The 23,850-nt window shown below is 45.1% G+C and overlaps 1 protein-coding gene across 2 annotated transcripts in view; it reads left to right on the top strand.

Moving 5' to 3' along the window:
• ablim3 (actin binding LIM protein family, member 3) overlaps positions 1 to 23,850 on the top strand; it is a 345,079-nt gene that overhangs the window by 250,855 nt on the left and 70,374 nt on the right. For both annotated transcript variants that reach the window (XM_060927674.1, XM_060927673.1), the window contains exons 5-6: positions 13,699 to 13,825; positions 15,808 to 15,901. In XM_060927674.1, coding sequence (XP_060783657.1) covers positions 13,699 to 13,825; positions 15,808 to 15,901 — 221 coding nt within the window. The remainder of the gene's footprint in view (positions 1 to 13,698; positions 13,826 to 15,807; positions 15,902 to 23,850) is intronic.

Below are 23,850 nucleotides of genomic sequence, written 5' to 3' on the forward strand. Positions count from 1 at the left end.
TGTGAGTAAAGCTGAAAAGCAAAGAAAGTAAGAAAAATAAAGAGTGTGTGTGAACATCAATTCCCCCCTGCCGTGCTTCTGTGCTCCACCCACATCAGGAACTGTTACCGTGGTGCTGAAACCTGGGAGTACGGAAGGGAACCACCACATAGAGTCCTCCCCATTCAAGGAGCTCATCCATGCCCTCGCTACCACCCAGCAGAACCCGCATCAAATGCTGACTGCCCTCCGGAAAGAGCAAGATCAATGCTTTGAAGACTTGATGTTGGCCCAGCAGGAAGATCGCCAGGCATTCCAGCATCTGCTTATGTTGGCAGGGGCTTCGACCGTCTCCACAGCAGACCTTCCTCACGTCACACTCACAAAGATGGGGCCGCATGATGATCCAGAAGCTTTCCTCACTCTCTTTGAGCAAGCGGCCGAAACATGGGGGTGGCTGCTCAAGCAGCACGCGGCACGCCTCCTCCCGCATCTGACTGGCGAGGCGCAACTCGCAGCACAGCAGCTCCCTGCTGACAGCCGGCTCATGTATGCCAACCTGAAGAAAGCCATCCTGCAGTGTGTCAGCTGCTCCCTGGAACAATATTGCCAGTGCTTCCAGATGCTGACGTTGGAGGAGGTCAGCCGGCCATTTGCATTCAGCCAGCAACTCTGGGATGCCTGCCGGCAGTGGCTGAGGGCGGAAGACTGCGATGCCAACGGGATCATCAACCTGGTGGCACTGGAACAGTTTATCTCTCAACTTCCGGAAGGAATGGCGGAATGGGTCCAGTGTCATCGCCCAGTGTCGCTATAGAACAAGCCATTGAGTTGGCGGAGGACCATCTGGAGGCGGTTCCGACGGCAGGCAGATGAGGCACCTCTCCTCATTTACTTTCTCTCTCTCCTTGTTCCCCCTCTCTCTCTTTTTCCCTTCCCCACCCCATTCCCCACCACAGAGGCAGCAGCCAGCTCCTCCCCAGCCAGCCTGGTGCACCCATGGTGTCCTTCCATCTCCCTCTTCCGTGTCTGTGTCGTGTTCCCCTGAGGTGAGTGACGCCCATAACGCCTGTGCAGAGGGAAAGCCTAGGCCGGTGTGCTGGCGCGGCGGGGATCTGGAGCATCTCCAGAGTCAGGGCTCTGCAATGGAGGTGGGAGCTGTGATCCGGATCCCCGACGCACCAGAGACTGCCCCCGATCGGGCCGGAACATATTGCGTACTGGTAAGTGTTCAAGGGGATACATATCACACGTTGCTGGATTCCAGTTGTAATCAGACCTCAATTCACCAAAGCCTGGTGCAAGGTGAGGCATTGGGTAGAGCACAAGGGGTGAAGGTGTTGTGTGTGCACGGGGATGTTCACAATTATCCTCTAGTCTTGTCTCATCTTCTTCCGCTTTATCCGGGGCCGGGTCGCTGAGGCAGCAGTCTAAGCATGGAAGCCCAAACTTCCCTTTCCACAGACACCTCGGCCAGCTCCTCGGGAAGAACACCGAGGCGTTCCCAGGCCAGCCGAGAGACATAGTCCCTCCAGCGTGTCCTGGGTCTTCCCCGGGGCCTCCTCCCAGGGGGACATGCCTGGAACACCTCCCCAGGGAGGCGTCCAGGAGGCATCCGAAAAAGATGCCCGAGCCACCTCAGCTGATTCCTCTCGATGTGGAGGAGCATCGGCTCTACTCCGAGCTCCTCCCGAGTGACTGTGCTTCTCACCCTATCTCTAAGGGAGCGCCCAGCCACCCTGCAAAGGAAACTCATTTCGGCCGCTTGTATCCGCAATCTTGTTCTTTCGGTCATTACCCAAAGCTCATGACCATAGGTGAGAGTCGGAACGTAGATCAACCGGTAAATTGAGAGCTTCGCCTTTTGACTCAGCTCCTTCTTCACCACGACAGACTGGTAAAGCGACCGCATCACTGCGGAGGCTGCACCGATCCGCCTGTCAATCTCACACTCCATCCTTCCCTCACTCGTGAACAAGATCCCGAGATACTTAAACTCCTCCACTTGAGGCAGGACTTCTCCAGCAACCTGGAGAGGGCAAGCCACCCTTTTCCGGTCGAGAACCATGGCCTCAGACTTGGAGGTGCTGATTCTCATCCCAGCCGCTTCACACTCGACTACAAACCGCCCCAGTGCATGCTGAAGGTCCTGGTTTGAAGAAGCCAACAGGACAACATCATCCACAAAAAACAGAGATGAAATCCTGTGGTTCCCAAACAGGATTCCTTCCGGCCCCTGGCTGCGCCTAGAAATTCTGTCCATAAAAATTATGAACAGAACCGGTGACAAAGGGCAGCCCTGCTGGAGTCCAACATGCACTGGGAACAAGTCTGACTTACTGCCGGCAATGCGAACCAGACTCCTGCTCCATTCGTACAGGGACCGGACAGCCCTTAGCAAAGAGCCCCGAACCCCATACTCCCGAAGCACCCCCCACAGAATACCATGAGGGACACGGTCGAATGCCTTCTCCAGATCCACAAAGCACATGTGGACTGGTTGGGCAAACTCCCATGAACCCTCGAGCACTCTATGAAGGGTATAGAGCTGGTCCAGTGATCCGCGACCAGGACGAAAACCACATTGTTCCTCCTGGATCCGAGGTTCAACTACTGGTCGAATTCTCCTCCCCAGTACCCTGGAGTAAACCTTCCCTGGGAGGCTGAGAAGTATGATTCCCCTATAATTGGAGCATACTTTCCGGTCCCCTTTCTTAAAAAGAGGGACCACCACCCCAGTCTGCCACTCCAGAGGCACTGTCCCTGACCGTCACGTGATGTTGCAGAGGCATGTCAACTAAGACAGCCCCACAGCATCCAGAGACTTGAGATACTCAGGGTGGATCTCATCCACCCCCAGTACCTTGCCACCGAGGAGCTTGCGAACCACCTCAGTGACTTCGGCTTGGGTAAGTCCACCTCTGAGTCATCAGCCTCAATCTCCTCAATGGAAGACATGATGGTGGGATTGAGGAGATCCTCAAAGTATTCCTTCCACCGCCCGACAGTGTCCCCAGTCGAGGTCAACAGCTCCCCACACGCACTGTAAACAGTGTTGGCAGAGTACTGCTTCCCCCTCCTGCGACGCCGGACAGCTTGCCAGAATTTCTTCAAGACCGACTGATAGTCCTTCTCCATGGCCTCCCCGAACTCCTCCCAGTTCCGAGTTTTTGCCTCCGCAACTGCCCGAGCTGCAGCACGCCTGGCCTGCCGATACCCATCAGCTGCCTCAGGAGTCCCGGAGGTCAACATGGCCCGATAGGACTCCTTCTTCAGCTTGACGGCATCCCTTACTTCTGGTGTTCACCACTGGGTTCGGGGATTGCTGCCACGACAGGCACCGGAGACCTTGCGACCACAGCTCCGAACAGCTGCGTCCACAATGGAGGTAGAGAACACGGTCCACTCAGACTCAATGTCCCCCGCCTCCCTCGGAAGCTGGGAAAAGCTCTCCCGGAGGTGGGACTTAAAGACCCCCCTGACAGAGTGCTCGGCCAGACATTCCCAGCAGACCCTTACCATACGTTTGGGCCTGCCAGGTCTGTCCAGCTTCCTCCTCTGCCAGTGGATCCAACTCACCACCAGGTGGTGATCAGTTGACAGCTCAGCCCCTCTCTTCACCCGAGTGTCCAAGACATAGGGCCGGAGATCAGATGAAACGACAACAAAGTCCATCATCGACCTCCGACCTAAGGTGTCCTGGTGCCACGTGCACTTATGGACACCCCTATGCTCGAACATGGTGTTTGTTATGGACAAACCGTGACTAGCACAGAAGTCCAATAACAAAACACCACTCGGGTTCAGATCGGGGAGGCCGTTCCTCCCAACCATGCCCCTCCAGGTGTCACTGTTGTCGCCCACGTGAGCATTGAAGTCCCCCAGTAGCACAATGGAGTCCCCAGTCTGAGCACCCCTCAGTACCTCTCCCAGGGACTCCAAGAAGGCCGGATACTCTATACTGCTATTCGGCCCATAGGCACAAACAACAGCAAGGGCCCTCTGCCCAATCCGAAGGTGCAGAGAGGCGACCCTCTCGTTCACTGGGGTAAACTCCAACACATGGCGGCTGAGCTGGGGAGCTATAAGCAAGCCCACACCAGCCCACCACCGTTCACCATGGACGACTCCAGAGAAGTGGAGAGTCCAGCCCCTCTCGAGGAGCTGGGTTCCAGAGCCCAAGCTGTGCGTGGAGGTGAGCCCGACTATCTCTAGCTGGTACCTCTCAACCTCCCGCACAAGCTCAGGCTCTTTCCCCCCCAGCGAAGTGACATTCCATGTCCCAACAGCTAGCCGCTGTGTCTGGGGATCAGGTCGTCGAGGCCCCTGCCTTCGACTGCCGCCCAATCCACACTGCACCAGTCCCCTACTGCTACCTCTGTGGGCGGTGAACCCACAGGAGGTCGGGCCCACGTCACCTCTTCGGGCTGAGCCCGGCCGGGCCCCATGAGCAAAGGCCCAGCCACCAAGCGCTCGCATATGAGCCCCAACCCTGGGCCTGGCTCCAGGGTGGGGGCCCCGGCTGCACCATACCAGGCGACGTCACGGTCCTCGATTGTTTCTCCATAAGGGTTTTGGTGAACTACTCTTGGTCTGGCCTGTCACCTAGGACCTGTCTGCCTTGGGAAACCCTGACGGGCATAATGCCCTCGACAACATAGCTCCTAGGATCATTCAAGCACACAAACCCCTCCACCACAATAAGGTGGCAGTTCTAGGAGGAGTTATCCTCTAGTGTCTGTCCATATTCTATTGCGGGGCCAAAAGCATAGAATTAAGGCGGCGGTTAATCCTCATCTCATCCAGTCGCTGACTTTGGGAACTGATTGACCAGGGTTTCGAACCTTAATGGAATACATAGTAGGGAGTGGGTCCTGCAGTAAAACATTATGGGGGGGATCCCGGTATTGCATTGACTGGAAAAACTGTCACAGAGCCATCCACATCATCACTGCGTCAGGGTGATATGAGGAGTGAGGAACAGCCCACCCCTCCTTCCTCTCTCGGGGATTCCCTTGAGGATTTCTCTTTAGAGCAGTCATGAGATGAGATTCTGTGGCATGCGTTTGACCAAGTGAGAGTAATCAATGGTCAAACTCTCCAGCCAAATATGGCACCTGTCTTCCCGTACTTCACGATTATTAAAGATAGATTGTATCGAGTGATGCAGGACATTCAAACCGGTGAACAAATAACCCAGTTGTTAATCCCTAAGAGCCATAGGGAACTCGTCTTCTATGCGGCTCACTTTAATCCCATGGCTGGACACTTAGGGCAGGATAAAATACTACTCCGAATAATGGCCCAGTTCTATTAGCCAGGGATTCGTGGGGATGTTTGTCGGTGGTGTGCAGCATGCCGCGAATGCCAACTAGTAAATCCCATGGCCACTCCAAAAGCGCCTTTGCGCCCTCTCCTTCTAATCGAGACCCCCTTCAAGAGAATTTGTATGGATCTCATCGGGCCATTAGATCGGTCAACATGAGGATATCACTTTATTTTAGTTTTGGTGGACTATGCAATGTGATATCTGGAAGCGGTGCCTCTCCACAATATCTCAGCACACAGTATTGTGGAAGCACTCTTCCATGTTATCTCCTGTTATCTCCTGGGTCGGGATTCCAAAAGAAATCCTGATGGATCAAGGCACTTCTTTTATGTCACGCACACTGTGCGAGCTGTTTGAGTTGTTGGGAATTAAATCTATCTGCACCAGCATTTATCACCCACAAATGGATGGCTTGGTAGAGAGGTTTAATCAAACACTTAAAAGTTTAATTCAGAAGTTTGTAAGTGAAGACGCACGTAATTGGGACCGATGGCTTGAGCCCCTGTTATTTGCAGTACGAGAGGTCCCGCAAGCCTCCATGGGGTTTTCCCCTTTTGAATTATTATATGGGCGTAAGCTGCGTGGCATCTTGGACATGCTGCAGGAAAATTGGGAGGAGGGACCTTTGCCTAGTAAAAACGAAATTCAATATGCTCTCGACCTGTGTGCAAAGCTCCACACCCTCACGCACTTAACCCAGGAGAATTTGCGGCAGGCACAAGAACATCAAGCCTGGCTGTATGACAGGGGTACGTGCCTTCGAGAGTTCACACTGGGAGACAAAGTGCTTGTATTATTGTCCACATCAAGCTCCAAATTAATCGCCAAATGGCAAGGGTCCTTTGAGGTCACACGGCAAGTCAGGGATGTCGACTGTGAGGTGAGGTGAATGGATAGGGGTGGGGCATTGCAAATCTACCACCTCAACCTGTCAAAACATTGGAACGAGGGGGTCCCTGTGGTGTTGGCGTTGGTAGTTCCAGAGAAGGCGGAGCTGGGGCTGGAGGTAAAAAATTTAACATCTCAAACCACTCTGGTCCCTTGTGGAGACCACCTCTCACCAGCACAACACACGGAGGTGACCAAGTTGCAGAAGGAATTTTCCAACGTGTTCTCGCCCCTTCCTGGCCGCACCCACCTCATAGAGCACCACATTGAGATGCCCCCAGGGGTGGTGGTGCGTAGCTGTCCTTACCGCTTGCCCAAACACAAAAAAAGGTGGTTCAGAATGAACTCAAGGCCACGCTTGAAATGGGTATAATCAACGAGTCCCACAGTGACTAGAGCAGCCCAGTGGTCCTGGTTCCCAAGACCGACAGGTCGGTCCAGTTCTGTGTGGACTTTAGAAAAGTCAGTGTGGTGTCTAAATTTGATGCATACCCAATGCCTCGCATTGATGAGTTGCTTGATCGGTTAGGTGCTGCTCGCTTTTATTCGACACTGGATCTAAGGAAGGGATATTGGCAGATCCCCTTGACTCCTATATCCCAAGAGAAAACAGCCTTTTCCACACCATTTGGATTACACCAATTTGTCACGCTTCCTTTTGGGGTATTTGGGGCTTCCGCTATGTTCCAGCGGCTCATGGACAAGATCCTCCGCCTTCATGCTGCCTACATGGCCACGTACCTAGATGACAATCATTTATAGCAATGATTGGCCACAGCACCTGGAACACCTTAGGGCCATCCTAGAGTTGTTGAGGTGTGCAAGTCTCACAGCTCACCCAAAAAAGTGTGCAATTGGGCGGGTGGAAGTATGGTATCTGGGTTTCCACTTGGGTCATGGGCAGGTGTGTCCCCAAATTAACAGGACTGCAGCAATTGCAGCCTGCCCAAGGCCAAAGACCAAAAAGGGGGTGAGACAGTTCCTGGGGCTGGCTGGCTACTATTGCAGGTTCATACCTAATTATTCAGATGTCACCAGCCTGCTGACTGATCTCACTAAAAAGGGAGCACCAGATCCAGTCTAGTGGATTGAGCAGTGCCAACAGGCTTTCATTAAGGTAAAAGCTGCACTGTGTGGGGGGCCACTTTTACACTCCCTTGATTTCTCTCTCCACTTTATTTTACAGACAGACGCATCGGACAGGGAGCTAGGGGCCGTTTTGTCCCAGAAGGTGGAGGGCAAGGAGCATCCCGTGTTGTACATCAGCCGCAAGCTCTCGATGCATGAAAGCAAGTACAGCACCATTGAGAAGGAATGCCTGGCCATCAAGTGGGTGGCCCTCACCCTCCGATACCACCTGCTGGGGCACCCTTTCACCCTCTGTTCAGACCATGCGCCCCTCCAGTGGCTCCACTGCATGAAGGATGCCAATGTGCAGATCACCCATTGGTATCTCGCCCTCCAGCTGTTTAAGTTCGAGGTGGTCCACAGGCCAGGGTCACAGATGGTGGTGGAAGACTTCCTGTCTCATCAGGGGGGGAAGTTCGTTGCAGGCCGGATGGCTCCCCTGCCTGAGTCAGGCGGTAGGGGTCTGTGGCAGTGGGGGCTTGGCCAAGCATCAGTTTGTGAATGGAGGGTGGGGTCGGGGAAGGTGAGTGGCCAAGTCATTACACCTGTTCTCAATTAACGTGTGTGTGTTTGCTGCAGGGATGGCGGAGCATAAAAAGAGGAGGAGAGCAGAGAAGGGGGGCTCTCCCGACCTGAACATATGTGTGCGTGATGCGTGTGTGACTGTGTGTGAGTAAAGCTGGAAAGCAAAGAAAATAAGAAAAATAAAGAGTGTGTGTGAACATCAACTCCCGCCTGTCGTGCTTCTGTGCTCCACCCACATCAAGGACTGTTACACTACCTTTCGTTGCAAGTCTCTTGGGGTATGTCTCTATTAACTTAGCACATCTAGCCACTGGGATTTTTGCCCATTCCTCAAGGCAAAACTGCTCCAACTCCTTCGAGTTAGATGGGTTGCGTTGTTGTACAGCAATCTTCAAGTTATGACACAGATTCTCAATTGGATTGAGGTCTGGGCTTTGATTCGGCCATTCCAAGACATTTAAATATGTTTCCCTTTAAACCACTCCAGTGTAGATTCAGCAGTATGTTTAGGGTCATTTTCCTGCTGGAATGTGAACCTTCATCCTAGTGTCAAACCTCTAGCTCAGTGTTTCCCAACCTTTCTTGAACCACGGCACATATTTTACATTTGAAAAATCCCACGGCACACCACCAAACAAAAATATCACAAAAACGTATTATATATATATATATATATATATATATATATATATATATATATATATATATATATATATATAAGCCAAAGCCAAGGGGGGGGGGTTCTGGGAGGGATACCCCCCCAGGTAAATTTTGAAAAATAAGGCCTTACAAACCACTTTTCCTGCAATATGAGCTGTAGTAGATAAAAAAATATCCGTTGTCTTTTTTATATATTTACATGAAAATATGTTTCAAATCAATAGGAGTATTGTTTGAATTCAAAATAAAATCACATTCTACATTCAAGGGCATGGTTATAATTCATGATCAACAAAAATGACAAACTAAATTCACATTAAACATAAGTTTTATTAATTATCAAAATGTTCATATATTAAATAAAATTTCTTAGGGTGACTGACCTTTTCTCCCTATGTCCTCATTAGTTGCATATGATTTCTTCAAGAAGTCTTTTGAAATATTTAAGTTTTCAAAACTGTCAGCATTAATTCAGATTTACTGACTATCTATCCTATACATGTTCAATGTATTAAATCAAACGAATGTTAAGTTTATGGGATAATGTCTATGTACACTTTATACAATTATTTATAGTTCACAGTCACTTCTCATTTTCATTTAATCATTTCGACGACTTCTTCAGCTTTTTGGCCAAAGACAAAAGCTTGTCAGTCCTCAATTTTTTAAGAACTGTTTTGATTGGCTATCATGCTCTCACCATCGATGTTTTGGCCAATTATAGATAACACGTATTCTACCACGAGACTTAGTGAGACTAAAAATAGCGAAAATGTAAACATGTAACATTGTCGTAGGAATGAATTACGCTTGAGTATCACGAAGGAACATACCCCAACCCCCCTCAATAAATGAAAAAAAAAATCTAAACGGATTTGGCATAATATAAAAAGGTCGATTTTTACTCAGAAAAAGCGGAAATCCGCCAAAAAGTGGAAGACTCTCATCTCTGCTATCGCTATCACCGCTGTCACACCCGAAGCATTACTAATTCGATTGTTTGAATGGCAACAGGTAGATACACAGGTTAATTAGCTACCTGCTGCCATCTATTGGAAGAGTATTTAATTGTTCTGCCAGGCACTATATGTCACTGGCATAGACGAACGAAGACAAATTATTTGCAGTAAATAAATAATTTTCAGAACAATTAAGTGAAATTGGATAATGTCCCACGGTACACCTGATGATCTTTCACGGCACACTAATGTGCCGCGGCACAGTGGTTGGGAAACACTGCTCTAGCTGACTCAAACAGGTTTTCCTCCAGAATTGCCCTGTATTTAGTGCCATCCATCTTTCCTTCAGTCCTGACCAGCTTTCCTGTCCCTGCAGATGAAAAACATCCCCACTGCATGATGCTGCCACCACCATGCTTCACTGTAGGAATGGTGTTCTCAGGGTGTTGGGTTTGCGCCACACATGGCATTTCCCATGATGGCCAAAAAGATCAATTTTAGTCTCATTTGACCAGAGAATCTTCTTCCATATGTTTGCGGGGTCTGTCACATGCTCTTGGGCAAACTTCAAACATGTTTTCTTCAGCAATTCCTTTTTTCTGGCCACTCTTCCATAAAGCCCCACTCTGTGGAGTGTATGGCTTAAAGTGGTCCTTTGGACAGATACTCCCATCTCTGCTGTGGATCTTTGCAGCTCCTTCAGTGTTATCTTTGGTGTCTTTGTTGCATCTCTGTTGAATGCCCTCCTTGCCCGGTCTGTGAGTTTTGATGGGTGGCCTTCTCTTGTCAGGTTTGTAGTGGTGCCATATTCTTTCTATTTTTCTATAATGGTGTTCCGTGGGATATTCAAAGCTTGGAATGTTTTTTTATAACCCAACCCTGATCTATATTTCTTCACAACTTTGTCTCTTACCAGTTTGGAATGCTTCTTGGTTTTCATGTTGCTTACTTAGTCGTGTTGCAGAGTCAGGGTCCTTCCAGAACAGGTTGATTTATACAGACATCATGTGACAGATCATGTGACACTTTGATTGCACACAGGTGGATCATAATCAACTAATTATGTGACTTATGAAGTGAAATGGTTGGACCAGCTCTTATTGAGGGGATTCATACAAAAGGGGGTGAATACATATGCACACTCCAGCTTTCTGTTTTTTTTTTTCATCTTAATTAGTGTTTGTGTCACAATAAAAAACAATTTTCACCTTTCAAGTGGTAGGAATGTTGTGTAAATAAAATGGTGCTAACCCTCCAAAAATCCGTTTTAATTCTATCTTGTAATACGACAAAAAAGGACAAACACCAAGGGGGATGAATACTTTTGCAAGACACTGTGTGTGTATATACAGTGGTGCTTGAAAGTTTGTGAACCCTTTAGAATTTTCTATATTTCTGCATAAATATGACCTAAAACATCATCAGATTTTCACATAACTCCTAAAAGTAGATGACATTGGGTTCTCCTAAAAGAGAACCCAGTTAAACAAATGAGACAAAAATATTATACTTGGTCATTTATTTATTGAGGAAAATGATCCAATATTACATATCTGTGAGTGGCAAAAGTATGTGAACTTTTGCTTTCAGTATCTGGTGTGGCCCCTTTGTGCAGCAATAACTGCAACTAAACGTGTCTGGTAACTGTTGATCAGTTCTGCGCACTGGCTTGGAGGAATTTTAGCCTATTCCTCTGTACAGAACAGCTTCAACTCTGGGATGTTGGTGGGTTTCCTCACGTGAACTGCTCGCTTTAGGTCCTTCCACAAAATTTTGATTGGATTAAGGTCAGGACTTTGACTTGGCCATTGCAAAACATTAACTTTATTTTATTTTTCTTTAACCATTCTTTGGTAGAACGACTTGTGTGCTCAGGGCCGTTGTCTTGCTGCATGACCCACCTTCTCTTGAGAGTCAGTTCATGGACAGACGTCCTGACATTTTCCTTTAGAATTCGCTGGTATAATTCAGAATTCATTGTTCCATCAGTGATAGCAAGCCATCCTGGCCCAGATGCAGCAAAACAGGCCCAAACCATGATACTACCACCATCATGTTTCACAGATGGGATAAGGTTCTTATGCTGGAATGCAGTGTTTTCCTTTCTCCATACATAACGCTTCTCATTTAAACCAAAAAGTTCTATTTTGGTCTCATCTGTCCACAAAACCTTCCAATAGCCTTCTGGCTTGTCCACGTAATCTTTAGCAAACTGCAGACAAGCAGCAATCTTCTTTTTGGAGAGCAGTGGCTTTCTCCTTGCAACCCTGCCATGCACACCATTGTTGTTCAGTGTTCTCCTGATGGTGGACTCATGAACATTAACAATGTGAGAGAGACCTTCAGTTGCGTAGAAGTTACCCTGGGGTCCTTTATGACTTCGCTGACTATTACACGCCTTGCTCTTGGAGTGATCTTTGTTGGTCGACCACTCCTGGGGAGGGTAACAATGGTCTTGAATTTCCTCCATTTGTACACAATCTGTCTGACTGTGGATTGGTGCAGCCCAAACTCTTTAGAGGTGGTTTTGTAACTTTTCCCAGCCCGTTGAGCATCAACAACGCTTTTTCTGAGGTTCTCAGAAATCTCCTTTGTTCGTGCCATGATACACTTCCACAAACATGTGTTGTGCAGATCAGACTTTGATAGATCCCTGTTCTTTCAATAAAACAGGGTGCCCACTCACACCTGATTGTCATCCCATTGATTGAAAACACCTGACTCTAATTTCACCTTCAAATTAACTGCTAATCCTAGAGGTTCACCTACTTTTGCCACTCACAGAGATGTAATATTGGATCATTTTCCTCAATAAATATATGACCAAGTATAATACTTTTGTCTCTTTTGTTTAACTGGGTTCTCTTTATCTACTTTTCGGACTTGTGTGAAAATCTGATGATGTTTTAGGTCATATTTATGCAGAGATATAGACAATTCTAAAGAGTTCACAAACTTTCAAGCACCACTCTCTCTGTGTGTGTGTGTATATAGAGGCACGGTGGTGTAGTGGTTAGCACTGTCGCCTCACAGCAAGAAGGTCCTGGGTTCGAGCCCAGTGGCCAACAAGGGTGTTTCTGTGTGGAGTTTGCATGCTGTCTGCGTGGGTTTCCTCTGGGTGCTCCGGTTTCCCCCAAAGGCATGCAGGTTAGGGTAATTGGTGGCTCTAAATTGACCGTAGGTGTGAATGGTTGTTAGCCCTGTAATGACCTGGCAACTTGTCCAGGGTGTACCCCGCCTCCTGCCCATAGTCAGCTGGGATAGGCTCCAGCTTGCCTGCGACCCTGTACAGGATAAGTGGCTACAGATGATGGAGGGATTTATTTCTTAAACAAAAATAAAATTTCTCAGTTTCAACATTTTATATGTTGTTTTTGTCCTATTATTAATGAAATACAGGCTTTGGTTTTCAAATCATCATATTCTGTTTTTATTTATGTTTTACACAACGTCCCAATTTTTTTCAGTTGGTGTTATCAATATGTGTGTTATTGTTTGAGGAAGTAATGATGATTATGACACAGTTAATTTAATGATACATCTGTTAACTTCAAAATATCAGTTAGTGCAAATAAACGGTAGTATTCATCGTACCTATTTCGCATATTTCTTAGATTATGCATTCTAATTAGTTTATTGATATGAGCAGTGAATATGCTATTTTTGAACCTGTGTGAAGTCATATATTGTACAATTTCACACAGATCTACCATTCCACAGCTTGACATTATGTTTGGATTTATGAATTGTTCATGCTTATAGCATATCTTAAGATATGCGTATCTTGCTTCCTTGTCTCTGCTCTGCAGAGAGCAGAGCAGGTATTAGGTCTTAGGGGTGTGTGTGTGTGTGTGTGTGTGAATTGTTTACCAAGATCAAAGGGTAATAGAGTAAGACGTAATCTTTGTTCTTTTAGAACAGGCTGGAGAGGTATAGCTGTAAATGTAGGTAGACTGCAGATGATAGGAGAATTAGGAGATGGATATCAATGAGATGTAAGGCTGTGGTATGAAAGGGACTGGTTTTGGGGATTGTGTAGAAGAGAGTGGAGTGGGTTACTCCATCCAAAAATAGCTGCAAACTTCTTCCTTTGAGCCAATTCTTCCTGCTACGAGTGTGTGTATGTGTGAGTACCAAAAGACATATGTCAACTTTCATGATTAACACCATATTTCACAGATTCATACCATGAATTACTAGACAGTTGAAATATTCTCTCTCTCTCTCTAGACTGTGCAGGCTGTAAGGAGGAGATCAAGCAGGGCCAGTCTCTCCTAGCATTGGAGAAACAGTGGCATGTCAGCTGCTTTAAGTGCCAAACCTGCGGAATTGTTCTTACTGGAGAGTACATAAGCAAGTGAGCACACAGTTGCATTCTGTTTCATTGTAAATGCCTCCCTTAAGAACTCCTACAGTATATATGACCCAACTCCAGATGTGATTGTGTTTGTATTCAAATTTGAGACCACGCATGATTTAGCCATGTTGTAACCATTTTACTGCACCAATTTTCACAATTACATTTTTACTGCTCATTCTGTGCTTTGGGGTTTGTCATGGGAGGTTTTACAAAAGAAGCCTTGTGATGTTGTGCTTTTTATTTGGAAGTCATACAGTGCCTTGCAAAAGTATTCATACCCCTTGAACTTTTTCACATTTTTCCACCTTACAACCATGAACTTAAAAGTTTTTTATTGAGATTTTATGTGATAGACCAACACAGAGTAGCACATAATTGTGAAGTGAAACGAAAATGATAAATGGTCTTCAAAATTTTAAACAAATAAAAATCTGAAAAATGTGGTGTGCATTAGTATTCAGCCCCCTGTACTCTGATACCTCTAAATACAATCCAGTGCAATCAATTGCCTTCAGAAGTCATCTAATTAGTTAATAGAGTCCTACTGTGTGTAATTTACTCTCAGCATAAATACGCTTGTTCTGTGAAGGCCTCAGTGGTTTGTTAGAGAACACTGAAGAACAAACAGCATCATGAAGACCAAAGAACTCACCAGACAGGTCAGGGATAAAGTTCTGGAGAAGTTTAAAGCAGGGTTAGGCTATAAAAAAAATATCCCAAGCTCTGAACATCTCAAGAAGCACTGTTCAATCCATCATTCAAAAATGGAAAAAGTATGGCACAACTGCAAACCTACCAAGACATGGCCGTCCACCTAAACTGACAGAGCGAGCAAGGAGAGCACTGGTCAGAGAAGCAGCCAAGAGGCCCATGATCACTCTGGAGGAGCTGCTGAAATCCACAGCTCAGGTGGGAGAATCTGTGCACAGGACAACTATAAGTTGTACACTCCACAAATCTGGTCTTTTTGGAAGAGTGGCAAGAAGAAAGCCATTGTTGAAAGACAGGCATAAGAAGCCATGTAGGGGACACAGCAAACATGTGGAAGAAGGTGCTTTGGTCAGATGAGACCAAAGTTGAACTTTTTGGCCTAAATGCAAAGGGCTATGTGTGGCAGAAAACTAACACTGCTCATCACCCTGCACACACCATCCCCACTGTGAAACATGGTGGCGGCAGCATCATGCTATGGGGATGCTTTTCTTCAGCAGGGACAGGGAAGCTGGTCAGAGTTGATGGGAAGATGGATGGAGCTAAATACAGGGCAATCCTGAAAGAAAACCTGTTGGAGGGTGCAAAAGACTTGAGACTGGGAAGGAGATTCACCATCCAGCAAGACAATGACCCTAAACATACAGCCAGAGCTACAATGGAATGGTTTAGATCAAAGAATATTCATGTGTTAGAATGGCCCTGTCAAAGTCCAGACCTAAATCCCATTGAGCATCTGTGGCAAGACTTGAAAATTGCTGTTCACAGATGCTCTCCATCCAATCTGGCTGAGCTTGAGCTATTTTGCAAAGAAGAATGGGCAAAAATTTCAGTGTCTAGATGTGCAAAGCTGGTAGAGACATACCACAAAAGACTTGCAGCTGTAATTGCAGCAAAAGGTGGCTCTACAAAGTATTGACGCAGGGGGGCTGAATACTAATGCACATCACATTTTTCAGATTTTTATTTGTTTAAAATTTTGAAGACCATTTATCATTTTCGTTTCACTTCACAATTATGTGCTACTCTGTGTTGGTCTATCACATAAAATCTCAATAAAAAACTTTTAAGTTCGTGGTTGTAAGGTGGAAAAATGTGAAAAAGTTCAAGGGGTATGAATACTTTTGCAAGGCACTGTACCTCTCTGATGATAATTGCATGAGAGATAAATATATATTTCTGGCTATAGGTAGTTTTAAAGGGGTGTATTTGTCCATTTTTAGTTACTTAATGATTTATGTGTCATATTTATTTGCTGTTTTCTTCAGAGATGGGATCCCATACTGTGAATCAGATTACCACACCCAATTTGGGATAAAGTGTGAGACCTGCAGCCGATACATCAGTGGACAAGTATTAGAGGTGGGTGTAATGGCCCACTTACTTTTAATTCCTCGGTTGCAGAAAGACATATCTGGGTAAATTGCTATGGAACTCAATAATGGCCACTAACTTCTTATTAACTATCACTCAACAGGCTCTACAAACTTGTGGTATCCACCTCTCCTTTTCCTGCCAGTTCAGGTTCTCCCTCGTTGCTACTTCAGGGTATTCCACAACTCTTGTTATCCTGCAGACTTGTGGCTGTGTACCACAAGCATATTTGAGTTGTTTTCCCTCACCATATCACATGCTATTCACACTTGAATCTGCCAAGTTAAATAGATTACACTAGTTATATAGATAGGTCTGCAGGCTCCTGAGTGGTGCAACAGAAAAGCATTCACCCTACTGTTTGGAGATAACAAGTTCAGCAAGTTCAAGTGACATCTGCCCTGTTTTCCATGACCACGCTTTGGGTCTTTGTGCATTACTGAGGTCAGGCGAGGAAGCCTGGTGTGCAGTCGGCGTTCTAATTCAACCCAAAGGTGTTCAATGGAGTTCAGGTGCATGGCACAGTCCTTCCAAATCAGCCTTGGCAAACTATGTCTTTACTGACCTCATTTTATGCTCAGGGGCATTCTCCTGCTCGAACAGGTTTGGGCTATGTCCCTAAATTCCAGTGAAAGGAAATTATAATGCTATAGAATACTAGACAGTCATGTGACAAAAGTTTGTTGAAGGCCCAAATATGGGGCTAATAGTCAGATGTTTACATACTATTCAGCATATAGAGTATGTTGTCAAAATTTTGCAGAGCTTAAAGCATATATGCAAAACCATGGCCTCACTTTTTGTTTATAAATGCCTTGAGACCTCAAGAATGGCATAGGAATAGTTTTAAGTGTTAACAATAAATCTAATATAGTAATTTTTATGATTAAAGTGATTCATATACAGTGATGCTTGAAAGTTTGTGAACCCTTTAGAATTTTATATATTTCTGCATAAGTATGACCTAAAACATCATCAGATTTTCACACAAGTCCTAAAGATAGATAAAGAGAACCCAGTTAAACAAATGAGACAAAAACATTATACTTGGTCATTTATTTATTGGGGAAAATGATCCAATATTACATGTCTGTGAGTGGCAAAAGTAGGTGAACCTCTAGGATTAGCAGTTCATTTGAAGGTGAAATTAGAGTCAGGTGTTTTCAAACGATGGGATGACAATCAGGTATGAGTGGGCACCCTGTTTTATTTAAAGAACAGGGATCTATCCAAGTCTGATCTTCACAACATGTTTGTGGAAGTGTATCATGGCACAAACGAAGGAGATTTCTGAGGACCTCAGAAAAAGCGTTGTTGATGCTCATCAGGCTGGAAAAGTTTACAAAACGATCTCTAAAGAGTTTGGACTCCACCAATCCACAGTCAGACAGATTGTGTACAAATGGAGGAAATTCAAGACCATTGTTACCCTCCCCAGGAGTGGTCGACCAACAAACATCACTCCAAGAGCTTGTTGTGCAATAGTCCACAGGGTCAGAAAGGAACTCAGAGTAACTTCGAAGCATCCATCTGATGATGGACTCATGAGCATTAATATTAACCAATGTAAGAGAGGCTTTTAGTTGCTTCGAAGTTACTCTGAGTTCTTTTCTGACCCTGTGGACTATTACACACTAAGCTCTTGGAGTGATGTTTGTTGGTTGAGCACTCCTGGAGAGGGTGTGGTCCAATCTCTTTAGAGGCGGTTCTGTAACCTTTTCTGCCTGATAAGCATCAACAAATATTTTTCTGAGATCCTCGGGGATCTCCTTTGTTTGTGTCATGATACTCTTCCAAAAACATGTTGTAAACATCAGACATTGACAGGTCCCTGATCTTTTAATGAAACGGGGAACCCACATGCACCTGATCGTCATCTTATTGATTGAAAACACTTGACTAATTTCAACTTAAACTACTAATCCTAGAGGTTAATATACTTTTGCCACTCACAAATATGTAATACTGGATCATTTACCTCAAATAAGTGTAATTTTTTTGTCTCAATTGTTTAAATGGGTTCTCTTGACTTTCAGGACTTGTGTGAAAATCTGATAATGATTAGGTCATATTTTAGAAAATATGTCAGTAGAGATTCAGTTCATGGACAGATGTCCTGACATTTTCCTTTAGAATTCGCTGGTATAATTCAGAATTCATTGTTCCATCAATGATGGCAAGCCATCCTGGCCCAGATGCAGCAAAACAGGCCCAAACCATGATACTACCACCACCATGTTTTATAGATGGGATAAGGTTCTTATGCTGGAATGCAGTGTTTTCCTTTCTCCAAACATAATGCTTCTCATTTAACCCAAAAAGTTCTATTTTGGTCTCATCCGTACACAAAACATTTTTCAAATAGCCTTCTGGCTTGTCCACGTGATCTTTCGCAAACTGCAGATGAGCAGCAATGTTCTTTTTGGAGAGCAGTGGCTTTCTCCTTGCAACCCTGCCATGCACACCATTGTTGTTCAGTGTTCTGATGGTGGACTCATGAACATTAACAATGTGAGAGAGACCTTCAGTTGCTTAGAAGTTACCCTGGGGTCCTTTGTGACCTTGGTGACTATTACACGCCTTGCTCTTGGAGTGACCTTTGTTGTTCGACCACTCCTGGGGAGGGTTACAATGGTCTTGAATTTCCTCCATTTGTACACAATCTGTCTGACTGGATTGGTGGAGTCCAAACTCTTTAGAGATGGTTTTGTAGCCTTTTCCAGCCTGATGAGCATCAACAACGCTTTTTCTGAGATCCTCAGAAATCTCCTTCGTTCGTGCCATGATACACTTCCACAAACATGTGTTGTGAAGATCAGACTTTGATAGATCCCTGTTCTTGAAATAAAACAGGATGCCCACTCACAACTGATTGTCACCCCATTGATTGAAAACACCTGACTAATTTCACCTTCAAATTAACTGCTAATCCTAGAGGTTCACCTACTTTTGCCACTCACAGATATGTAATATTGGATCATTTTCCTCAATAAATAAATGACCAAGTATAATATTTTTGTCTCATTTGTTTAACTGGGTTCTCTTTATCTACCTTTAGGACTTGTGTGAAAATCTGATGTTGTTTTAGGTCATACTTTTGCAGAAATATAGAAAATTCTAAAGGGTTCACAAACTTTCAAACACCACTGTATAAACATGTATTCCTACAGAACATTAAACACCCATTTCAATTCAGTTTTAGCTTGTTGCAAGCTAGAACTTCCACTTAAAGCTCGTATAGCACCCTGGGAGACTCCCCCTCAGCACCCCCCATTTAATTAAAAAACCCACACCACCTAAATCCCCCCCCCCAGCACCAAAAAGAGACCATTCTGCACCAACTAATTTTTATTCAGACATTTGGAACAAAACATACAAAAATAAGACAATTATCAAAAATAAGTAACAGACAAATCTGAACAGATTATAGCTTATAGATACAAATAAATGTGCTAGTTAGGTTTTTGCTGCAGGGTACACATCATGATGAAACCATGTGAAATTATCTCCAGCATTCTGCTTGTGTCAGTTGCAGCACTGAAAACCTGAGTTTGGAGCAGCCTCCAAACATGGTCGCTCCAGACTACAATTCCCAAACACCACAGCACCCTTCATCGCCAGAGCAAACAAGTACATCTGTCTCTCATTCGTCTGCAATCATTCCCCTACACAAGTTCAGCAGTCATAAACACATTGTGAAGTCTTTTGTGTCCCAGTACCTGACCTTACTGAGCCTTCAGACTTTCTGCCTGACTACTCATGTTTAGACTCTTTACATTTATTTCCTGACTCAGTTTCCTTGCCTGCCCTCCAATATCCCATTCACTGATCAATCAACCCTTGCCCATCCCTGACTACAACATCAGCTTCCTGGTTTGGATTTGTTGACAGTTTCAGTTTGCAGTGCACCTGCTTTCCCCTGCATTTGCATCTGTAAGTGCCTGCACCCTGACAGTTAGCTAGTTGGACAGAAAACAGAATATTGCCATAGCATAGCAAGTAACCTAGGCTAACAAACAAGTGTTGTACTTCATTATTGGCATAATATACTCAAAGTATACATACAGTAACAGTCAACGGTTTGGACATGACTACTCATAGGTTCTGTATTTTGACCATTTTCTACATTATAGAACAATACTGAAGACATAAACTATGAAATAACACATGGAACATGGATGCAAACATATTTACCACATTTTTCCTATTTTAAATTCTTCAAAGTAGCCACCATTTATCTTGACACGTTGCACACCATTGGCATTATCTTTAATCAGCTTCATGAGGTAGTCACCTGGAACACATTTCAATTAACTCGTCAAAAGTTAGTGCGATTTTGCCTTAATGCAGGAGATCAAACAGTAAATAAAATACTGTAAATAGCCTTATGACAACTGTAGTGAGCCATACTCAAGAACCACTCAACTAAGTAAAGAGAAGTGAGTCCATTACTTTAAAGGTGTCATTCCACGACAAACCGTTTAATACTTGCTCTTTTTGAAATACCATAGGTCACTCCGAGTTGCATATGCATGCTGCACGTGAAAATGTTCTTTTACCCCCATTCCCTGTATTAGCCAATGAAAGAAAATAGACGGAAAAACGAGCGAATCACAAAAAGCCCTACGAACTTACTTCACTTCGAAAATTAATAGTCATGGCCTCGCCCATAACCCACTGGAGGGAGCGTCACAGTGCTGTTAGCCAATCAGAAGTGATATGTTTACATGTCATGAATATTCATGAGCAAGAGCTGAAATCCTGTCGTTCTCTCCCCACCCACTCCTCCACCAAACTAGAACAGCCTGAAACAGGAGCGCCACAGCATTTTTTTTCACCAAAACCGGCTCACAGGGCATTCATTCATACTAGAGACCACCGCACAATTAATGAAAAAACGATGCAATGACACCTTTAAGACATGAAGTGGCTTAATTATAATTAAAAGAAAAAGAAAAACCATGGAGTAAAAAGGGGTCCAAACTTTTGATTGGTAGTGTAGCTGCATACACTTTGTTGCTTGTCTCCTCCTCCTCCTCTTTCCACTTTTTTTTCCCTAAACCAGGCACCTGATGACTAACCCAAGACCTTTTTCATATCCATGTGTGTTGATTTGGCATTCAAGCATCACTACATTATCCATTACCCAACACTGTCAACCAAGTGTCAAGACTAAACCAGGTCACCTTGTGTCAGAAATGGCAGGCACTTACAGAAGCAGTCATATGGAGAGGAAGTGCATCGCAAACTGGTAGACTTACTTAGACTTAGTTCCTCCTGCTCCCAGTGGAGCATTGGGCAGCAACAGAAATTCTCCATTTATCTCACTCACTTGTCAGGATCTTTGCCTCTGCCCGGCTGATTCCCATTTCCTCCAGGTCCCTCAGTACTGTGTTTCTCCAGGTGGTCACTGGTCTTCCTCTTTCCACCCACTGGCACCCACTCAAGTGATGTCTTTGGATGTAGTCTCTTGTCAAGTCTGAGGATGTGCCCAAGCATCCTCAGGTGACGCTCCTTGACTGTGGTGCTGAGGGGTCTTTCAGTTTTTCGTTGGTAGACTTCATTTGTTACCTTGTCTCACCATGTGATGTCTAGAATCTTGTGAAGGCATCTTTGATGGAAGACATCCAGCTTCTTTGCAGTTCTGTCATTTTCCACGTTTCACTGGCATAGGTGGCAACCAGAATGACCAAGGAGCTGTATAGAGTGGTCTTACTTTTGAGGCTGATGTGCTTTGATGACCAGGTTTTGTGGAGTCTTCAGAAGATGGAGCTTACCTTGCCTAGTCTGCTGTTTACATCAGAGTCTACAGCTCCCTTGTTAGAGATGTTGCTTCCCAGATAGGTGAAGGTAGATACTTCCTCCACTGGCTGACTTTCACAGTGATTGGGTGATCTTCCTTAACCAACATCACTTTTGTCTTTCCTACATTAATCCTCAGGCCAACTGTGGCTGCATTGCTTGCTAGGTTGTCTGTCATTACCTGTAGTGTGTTTACTGTGTCCTCTAGCAGGGCCAGGTCATCTGCAAAGTCTAGGTCACCAAGTCTGGTGTTATTCTATTTCATACCAAAGGATGAGTTCATGCTTCTATGCATGACAGAGTCAAAAGGAAGAGTAGGGGTGAGAGTATACAACCCTGGCATACACCTGAAACAAACAATGTTGAAGAAGTATGTGTGGCTTGTTGTTGTTCTGACACAGCTTGATGAGCTGAGGTAAAGGTTCTTGAAGATGATTTTTTGTGGAATTCCATATGTTTTAGCAATACTCCACACAGTCTCCTTATGTATGCTATCAAATGCCTTTCTGAAGTCTATGATGTTTATATACAGTTTTGTGTTGTATTCCATGCTCTGCTCAATGATGTCCCTCGGTGTTAAGATCTGTTCACTGCAGGATCTTCCAGTGCATCGCAAACTGGTAAACAAATCCAAATTGGAATCCTTAATTGGGGTCAGGGGAAAGCAAGGGGTTGAGCAAGGCGCAGTCAGAATGTGGCAGTACAGACATAGAATCAGAAACGACCAGAACAAAGGTCAACATCACAGGAAGTCAAACCAGTAAACAAAGGTTTAGTAAAGTTACATAGTTACACACTGAGCAATACTTTTGCAGTGAATGTGTGGAAAGAGAGTTCTTACATACTGTTTGGTGCTTGATGGAAATGAGGAGCAGGTGCGGTGGTAATTAGAATTCTGGAGAGGGAGGGCAGTGTGGTGTTTGGGAGTTGTAGTCCATGGTGGTCATGTTTGGAGGCTGCCACGAACTCTGATCATTAGCACTGTGTGTGACACCTTGGTGGTGTGCAGACTGCTTTTATGTTTTTCTTAACAGACAACATGCAATACTATGTGAAACAATATACTCACAGTATTATGAATGAATTGTGGTTTATTTTGTAGTATTTCATAGTGTGTCTGATTTTACTCTGCATTAGTACTATGTATGCTATTTAATAGAGTCCCCCACTCCCCAGTGGGAGATCTGAGGTCATAGGTCAACCTAACCCCGCCCCCCTCCCTCCCTATCTCATACTTCTGAGTGGGGAAACCAGGAATTAGTCTGGCTGCCTGGCTCACAAACTAGAATCAGGGTGCCAGTCTGACAGGTTAATTGATCCACACGGTGACATGATATTACTGAAGTGACATGCAAATAAGCGACAGAAAAGTGATAGTGCAAATATCAATTTTGATTTATTTTTTGTATCGGCACCCCTTGCCGCCCCCAGCAAGATGCTGCTCTGGGCAGCTGCCCATATCACCTATACCTAAATCCACCATTGTATGTCTCTCATCTCATCTCATTATCTCTAGCCGCTTTATCCTTCTACAGGGTCGCAAGCAAGCTGGAGGCTATCCCAGCTGACTACGGGCGAAAGGCGGGGTACACCCTGGACAAGTCGCCAGGTCATCACAGGGCTGACACATAGACACAGACAACCATTCACACTCACATTCACACCTACGGTCAATTTAGAGTCACCAGTTAACCTAACCTGCATGTCTTTGGACTGTGGGGAAAACCGGAGCACCCGGAGGAAACCCACGCGGACACAGGGAGAACATGCAAACTCCGCACAGAAAGGCCCTCACCGGCCACGGGGCTCGAACCCGGACCTTCTTGCTGTGAGGCGACAGCGCTAACCACTACACCACTGTGCCGCCCCACCATTGTATGTTTATAATATAACCACTTCCTTTAAACAGCGTGGAGAAAATGTGTTTTTATTATATTTGAACATTCAGGAAGCAGTGAGAGCAAGCTTGTGAGTGGAGATGCTTCCTCATTGCAGTCATTGAGCTCACCGTCAATATCATTAGACTTAAAAGAATTCTGTCAATTACTGATGCCCACCAATAATCAAGAAAGTTGCTAAGTTCCACTGTGTTGATGTATTAATCTAAGGTTAAAAAAAAACAATTAAATGGATGA

This window comes from Neoarius graeffei, chromosome 8 (genome assembly GCF_027579695.1).
Source record: "Neoarius graeffei isolate fNeoGra1 chromosome 8, fNeoGra1.pri, whole genome shotgun sequence".
Taxonomy (NCBI): domain Eukaryota; kingdom Metazoa; phylum Chordata; class Actinopteri; order Siluriformes; family Ariidae; genus Neoarius; species Neoarius graeffei.